Source organism: Pollachius pollachius (assembly GCF_949987615.1).
Source record: "Pollachius pollachius genome assembly, chromosome: 14".
Taxonomy (NCBI): Eukaryota; Metazoa; Chordata; class Actinopteri; order Gadiformes; family Gadidae; genus Pollachius; species Pollachius pollachius.
In genome coordinates, this window is record NC_136947.1 from 599,940 (window position 1) to 607,439 (window position 7,500).

General features: G+C 49.3%; 1 protein-coding gene across 1 annotated transcript in view; it reads left to right on the plus strand.

Annotated features, from left to right (window-relative positions):
• cntnap2b (contactin associated protein 2b) overlaps positions 1–7,500 on the plus strand; it is a gene marked incomplete at both ends in the record, with an annotated part of 30,802 nt that overhangs the window by 5,206 nt on the left and 18,096 nt on the right. The window contains 7 exons of the mRNA XM_079751644.1: positions 745–938; positions 1,712–1,859; positions 2,233–2,442; positions 2,610–2,794; positions 3,215–3,358; positions 6,084–6,342; positions 6,914–7,063. Coding sequence (XP_079607770.1) covers positions 745–938; positions 1,712–1,859; positions 2,233–2,442; positions 2,610–2,794; positions 3,215–3,358; positions 6,084–6,342; positions 6,914–7,063 — 1,290 coding nt within the window. The remainder of the gene's footprint in view (positions 1–744; positions 939–1,711; positions 1,860–2,232; positions 2,443–2,609; positions 2,795–3,214; positions 3,359–6,083; positions 6,343–6,913; positions 7,064–7,500) is intronic.

Here is a 7,500-nt window from a genome sequence, read left to right on the forward strand (position 1 = left end):
GGAGATGGCCTTGAAATGTTTGCTATTAGGTCCTTTGACAAATTAGGACTTAAATGTGCTCCGGGGACGTTCAGGTTAAATACTGAAAAAGGTTTATTAAAATGTTCATTCATATTACGATAAAATTTATTATCATGATAATGAGTACTTTAATTAACCAACACACTTAATCAATAGTTAACTTTGCTGACAATTATTCAAACAATTATTCTATCTACTGTTAGAAAAAAACATCACTCTTTTAATTCTCTAGCGGATATTGACGTGCTGTCCAATCAACACTGTTTCTAAAGCCACCGTGATTGGTTGACTCTAACAACCGGTTCTTAACCAGATCAATTGGGCTTAAGTAATGCCTTTATTGATACGGCTGTCTGGGCGTTCAGCACAGGGTATGTGTGTTTCACACAGCAATCACGTTAGGTTGATGTTACGATACAGCTCAGCACACGGGGCAGACAAAGTGCTGGGCACAAGTTGAGAAGCTTATCAAGGCCATATGGTGTCAGGTGAGGGATGGGGGGGGCTGTTAACCTGTGGACACATTCAATCAGAGCAGTCTACATCTGTTATCAAGAGCAGTCTACATCTGTCGTCCCACACTACCTCCTCTCCGCCCTAGAACCGTGAACCGCCCTAGATTCCCCCTCTTCTCATCTCCCCACTCAACCCTCGCACCTCCCCCCCTCCCTGCCTCCCTCCCCCCCTCCCTGCCTCCCCCCCCTCCCCCCCTCCCCCCACCAGGCTCGGGGGGCTGGTCCCCAGTGGACGCCGACCACTACCAGTGGCTGCAGGTGGACCTGGGCTCCAGGAAGAAGGTGGTCGCCGTGGCAACGCAGGGCCGCTACAGCAGCTCCGATTGGACCAGCCGCTACCGGCTGCTGTACAGCGACACGGGCAAGAACTGGCGGCCCTTCCTCCAGGACGGGAACATCTGGGTGAGCCGGGGGCTGCCACAGCGTTGCGTCAGTCTGTGCCGATGTTGTCGGTGGATGTGTGTCTTCATAGTAGCATGGCTGTTGCCAGATCGAGCTCAATCCTAGATGGAGCTCGGTCTGGGGAAGCTGCTGTCATTTCCTTCAGCACAAGAGGCGTGATCAATGGGCCAGTTCAAATGACTCTGTACGCAATTGGCTGCTTGCCGTCACATCCCTGTCGCCATTGTGTTAAACCAGCCAATAGCGCGCCAGGGGGAAAAGCCAGCTTGGTGATTGCCTCCCGCAAAAACGTATCGGAAGCAGAAAGAAACGTATTGCTCTTCTGCAGGGCGGACTCAAATCGCCGGCAGAACGGGCGGGGGGTACCCAGTCTTGTGCATCACAATGCATCATGGGATCTTTTTATGGCGATACTCCTTCCGTATTGACAGCAGTGCTTGCAGTACTGTACAATCCGAAATCTATGTAGACATACCGTCACCCAGGCTGCAGGAAAATACTGTTTTGTGTGAGCCAAGTCTCCCATGAGAAATGCTGTGGTGTTTCCAAACAGCCCTAATGTCTCCCGACAAATTACTTTCCCAATTTAATACTAAACACCATCATCACCAACACAATAACTCACATCCCCTCGCTCCCCTGATTCACAAACAGCGGCGGTCTTTGCGACGTGAACGTGTGAGCCTTACCCCTCTCTGCCGTTGTAAAGCTGTCCCATGGAGAGGTGCTTGAGGACTAACCCCCGGGCTGCGCTGCGCTCCGATGTGTTCCAGACGTTTGAGGGCAACTCCAACAGCGAGGGCGTGACGCGGCACGAGCTCCAGCGCTCCGTCGTGGCGCGCTACGTCCGCTTCGTCCCGCTGCAGTGGAGCACGGAAGGCCGCATTGGGCTCCGGGTGGAGGTGTACGGCTGCCCCTACTGTGAGTTCACCTCCGTCCGATCGCTGTTCGTTAAAGTGCATCCGCAGCAGGGGGGGTGTTTTTTGAGCGTACGGTGCACTTTAACAGCGTGGTGTACTCTCAGGGCTGCTGCCAACGCACCGTCACACTGCCACGCACACGGTGAAAAGGTTTCAGGATGTTTCCTGTGGTTACTGTTACTCGGGTGCTCAGACATACGACCATAGATACACAACATCAGAGCCAGTGCTTCTGCCATGGCGATGATGTAAGTCGCAACCGACAGAGATTCTGTGATCACCTGGCCAATCAGAGACAGCTTTTGCCAACCCCCTGTCTGCTGCTTTTTCCTGTGTTGGAATAGTCAAAGTCTCTTTCATCTCGGTGCGCGCAGGGTCGGATGTCATCAGTTTCGATGGCCAAGGTGTCATCTCCTACCGCTTCAGTAGTAAGACGAAGAAGATCAAGTTCCTCACGGACATCATCTCCCTGAAGTTCAGGACCAGTGCGGGCAACGGGGTGCTTCTCCACGGGGAGGGACAGCAGGGCGACTACATCTCCCTGGAGCTCCAGCGCGCACGCCTAGTGCTCAGCATCAACCTGGGTAACGGAGTCTCTGAGGGGGTCTGTCAGATTCAATGAAAGGACAAGGAAGTCATTTTGACGGGCTACACATCGAGCAGTCTCACACATCAGAATCTAGATTAATATCTAAAGCGTGTTTCGACTTTAAATGAGGTGTCACTCTCCGATTGGTTGTCTTTCCTACAGGCAGCAACCAATACGGCTCAATCCAGGGCCACACCGCAGTGAGCAGCGGCAGCCTATTGGACGATGACCACTGGCACTCGGTCCTCATCCAGCGCTATCGCAGGAACGTGAACTTCACGCTGGACCACCACACGCAGCCCTTCAGGACCAACGGGGAGTTCGACCATCTGGACCTCGACTACGAGGTACGGACTGAGGCAGTTGCATGAGCTTCCCCAGTGGTGTCACATTTTCCACACATTGATTTCATGGATGTGGATAGTTATTGTCACGATTAAAAGAGAATACTTTTTTTATCAGCAATTTTCAATAGTGTGAGTCTCATGGTTTCATGCGTGCGGCTCTTTAGCAAAGAGAAGAAGTCAAAATAATGCACGAGAACCGTGACACTTACTCTGAACACAATAAAATCGAAATGTTAAGATGACATACTAATATAATATCACTGTCAATAACAATGACCATCGTTATTGATTTGTATAGCCATCTGACAAGTCTGAACTTTGGACTGTGTCTTCATGAGCCTCGTGCCCGAGGTCCATGAAGATACAGCCATGAATGGCGTCTTACGTTCCGAGTTGCGACCGTCTCTCGATCTGATGCAGATCTCCTTCGGGGGCTTGCCCGCCTCCAACAAGCCCAGCTCAGGCGGCCGGGACAACTTTGTGGGCTGCATGGAGGGCATCGTCTACAACGGAGACAACATCACCAGCCTCATCCGCAGGAAGAAGGTTGACACCTCCAGCTTTGTAAGAACCTCCGCCTCATGCATCTGGTGTCTGTGTGGATGCGTGGGTGGGTTGGGTGCGTGTATATGCACGTACGTTTGTATGAGCTTAAGCGCTTCGGTGTGTGTGTGAGCGCGAGAGTACGTGTCTTTACCTTGGCTAGGTTTTGATGTGATTAGGAGTTGAGGCTCCGCTTGGAGACCAGGTCAGTGCAGGCGAAGTTGGGCCCGGTTGAGTTCATTAAACACCAGTAATCCGTCCAACGTCAGGGCACAGCATAGTCGTGTCCTGAGGGAGATGATCAATGGTTCTCCGCCAGCTGGTTCAACCATAAAATACAGTTCTCACAGTGTTTGAATTGAACAGGGCTGAGGTGGGGAATAGCTGTATTACCATAGATATTGAAAAACAAAAAGTGGCAGCATTTGTCCAGGAAATGGGAGCAATCACTTGAGACCTGTCAGAAAAAGGGACTTTTATGTCTACCGTTTTGAAGTTGAATTGTTAGCTTTTGATATATGAAGCATTTGGAGTGGATATTCGCATGGTGGATCATTACATTCAGATCAACACAACTGTGAGACAGATCTAAGAATTCATATCCCTGAACAATTGTACAATACTAGCATCCCTACGACGGCGTCCCGGTCGGATACACTTCTCTTCCTGAGCCCTGCAACGCGTCGTCCTCCCAGTAGCTCTCTACAGAGACAGGGTAGTGCACAGGCTGTCTGCACTTACCACCGCAGGGCTGACAGTGCATCAGACAGGAAGGAGAGGCTATGGATTGCGAGGCCTGGGTATGGATCAATACCCAGGACTGTTTCCAGAACTCTTAGCTGACTTTTCCACCTGACCCTTAATGTAATCCCCTCGCCCCATCACTTCGATCCGGCCGCACTCTCTGCTGGATTCCGGGGTTTTTCGTTCCATGGATATTTCCCCTTTTAATAACGCGATCCATCTGGGTCCTACAGACGAATCAGACCTGAGGATCCTCTTTAAATAAAGGGACAGTGTAGTCCTATATTGTTTTGTTGATGAGGTTTAGGATGGTAATCACCATTTATTTTGGTCTGTTTGGCATATTTCCATGGATTTACAGGGTATACCCAAACACATACAGATAACAAACCCATAGAGAGAACCCCTACTCTGCTTTTTGAGTCTATTGTCTATAGTGTTGGACACATGGGTCTCTTCTGTGTGAAGGAGAGGGCTGTTTCATCTAGGTTGTAGTAGTAGTGGTTGTAGTCGTCGTAGTAGCAGAAACAGTAGTAGTAGTAACAGTAGTAGTAGTAACAGTAGTAGTAGTAACAGTAGTAGCAGAAACAGTAGTAGTAGTAACAGTAGTAGTAGTAGTAGTAGTAGTAACAGTAGTAGTAGTAGTAGTAACTGTAGTAGTAGTAACAGTAGTAGTAGTAACAGTAGTAGTAGTAACAGTAGTAGTAGTAACAGTAGTAGTAGTAACAGTAGTAGTACTAACTGTAGTAGTAGTAACAGTAGTAGTAGTAACAGTAGTAGTAGTAACAGTAGTAGTAGTAGCAGTAGTAGTAGTAACAGTAGTAGTAACAGTAGTAGTAGTAACAGTAGTAGTAGTAACAGTAGTAGTAGTAGTAGTAGTAACAGTAGTAGTAGTAACAGTAGTAGTAGTAGTAACAGTAGTAGTAGTAACAGTAGTAGTAGTAACAGTAGTAGTAGTAGTAGTAGTAGTAGTAGTAACAGTAGTCGGTCTGCAGCCCTCTGCCGACACATGCGGCAACACACAAGTGTTGCCGCATGTGTAGACATAGCAACACACAAGTGTTGCTATGTCTACACTTTTCACTTTGTAAAGTACACAACCTCTAGCACAAAGCATCCTGCTGACTTCACTGTGTAACGGATATGGAGGTCAGTATTGTGGCACTCCATCACCATTCACGTATCAGTCTAAGAATAGCTGATTGCTTTAGTAAATTTATTCGTTTTCGGGGGGAAAAATGTGTGAAGAACGAAAAGGAAGGTGAAGTAGAATCAAATTTTGGCTTATTTAAAACCAAACCCAAAAACATGTTTTGGAATTATGGTGCCCATAATTCTTGTGTCCATACATGTTCATAAACAAACATGTATCAACAACCTATCATACACTAACAAGTACACACTGTGCACTGCTGCCATGAAGTAATGGTAGTTTAAGTGGCCATTCGAAAGAAAACAGACTTTGTAGCATAAATGGCTTCTCACTCAGTATTATTTTGTTGTTTTGTTATCCTCTCTCAAATGTGTGTTTACGCAGAAGTAAAAGTAGCCATTTCCTATTAAATCTTCTCTTTTAAATCTTTTCCACCTCTTGATGAATGCAAGCCAATCAGCACTGGATCCACATCGTCCCGGGAGGCGTTGTTCATCCATAGACCCCACACCGTGGCTCTAGCGACCATACTGTGGAGCTACAAACGATGGATCCAAAAACACAAAACACAAAAGATCTCAAGGGGGATAATCCCTGACCCCACTGACCCCCATGACCTCCCTGTGACCCCTCTGACCTCCATGACCCCTCTGACCCCCATGACCTCCCTGTGACCCCTCTGACCCCCATGACCTCCCTGTGACCTCCATGACCTCCATGACCTCCCTGTGACCCCTCTGACCCCCATGACCTCCCTGTGACCTCCATGACCTCCCTCTGACCCCTCTGACCCCCATGACCTCCCTGTGACCCCCTGTCCCTCTGTCTCTCTGCCCCCCCCCACCTCAGAGGAACCTGACCTTCTCCTGCTCCGAGTCGCGCTCCTTCCCGGTGTTCTTCAACTCGTCGTCCTTCCTGCAGCTGCCGGGCCAGAGCGACAGCGACACACTGTCCGTCAGCCTGTCCTTCCGCACCTGGAACCCCAGCGGCCTGCTGATGTACACGGCGCTGGCCGACGGCGTGGTGGAGGTCGGCCTCGCCGACGGCAAGGTCACCGTCTACATCAACGTGACGCAGAGGAAGAACACCCGCATCGACATCTCCTCGGGTGAGGCTCCGTGATCCGCCCCCCCCCCCTCGAGCGGGCCGGTGTTTTAGGTCACAGTGGTGACGGTGCCCTGTTTCACCGGTTCACCTGGGGTACTGCTGGAGGTGTGCGTGCTCTCTGAGGAGAACACGTGCGCTCCCATCTGGGCTCAAACGCGATTGTTTTCCCGTGTTCAGCTGTTTCTCCAGGTGGTTGCTGTTTGATATGTTTCGAACCATCCTTGTACCTATTATATGCCCCTCATCTGGTTCATGGCGTCAGTGCATTAGTACCGAGACCAACAGTGATTAGGATAGCGGAGAGCTTCAATGCATTTCATTGAGTGTGATTAATAGTTCATGCCCTACTCAGTGACTACGGTTTACTTTCTGTAAGCGCACCACTTGGATTTCTTAATGGTCCTAAACTCAATCGGTCTGCTCATAATACAGCAGACACATTATGAGCATGCAGCGGTGTAGTGCATTCTAATCACATCATCACTGCGTCAGGTGCCGTGCGTGTGTCAGGATAACAATGACGATGGTTACCATGGTAACCGCCTCCTTGCCGCCTCCCCTCCCCGTCTCAGGGTCCAACCTGAACGACGGCCAGTGGCACACGGTCCACCTGAACGCCCTGGAGAACTACGCCATGCTGACCATCGACGGCGACGAGGCGTCGACCGTGAGGACCGCCATCCCCATCCAGATCACCACCGGGGGCACCTACTACTTCGGAGGTCAGGGGTCACGCTGACACACCTAATGGTCGGATCAGATCGGCTTGAGGTCAAGTACAACAGAATGTGATGGTAGCACTTTACAATAGGGGTACAATAGCGTGAACCCTTACCCTACTACCCCTATTACACAATGGATTAACTAATTTCTCGTTAGCGTACACACCGTTATCTATGGAGTCAACATGAACACCAATATTAAAGGATTGCTAGACTATAAGTTAACTGTGAATTCACTTTCAATGTAGCAACACTAGGAGCATTTAAGACATCACTAGCAGCACTACGAGTATTTAAGACATCACTAGCAGAACTAGGAGCATTTAAGACATCACTAGCAGCACTATAAGCATTTAAGTCATCATTAGCAGGACTAGGAGCATTTAAGACATCACTAGCAGCACTATAAGCATTTAAGACATCACTAGCAGCACTAG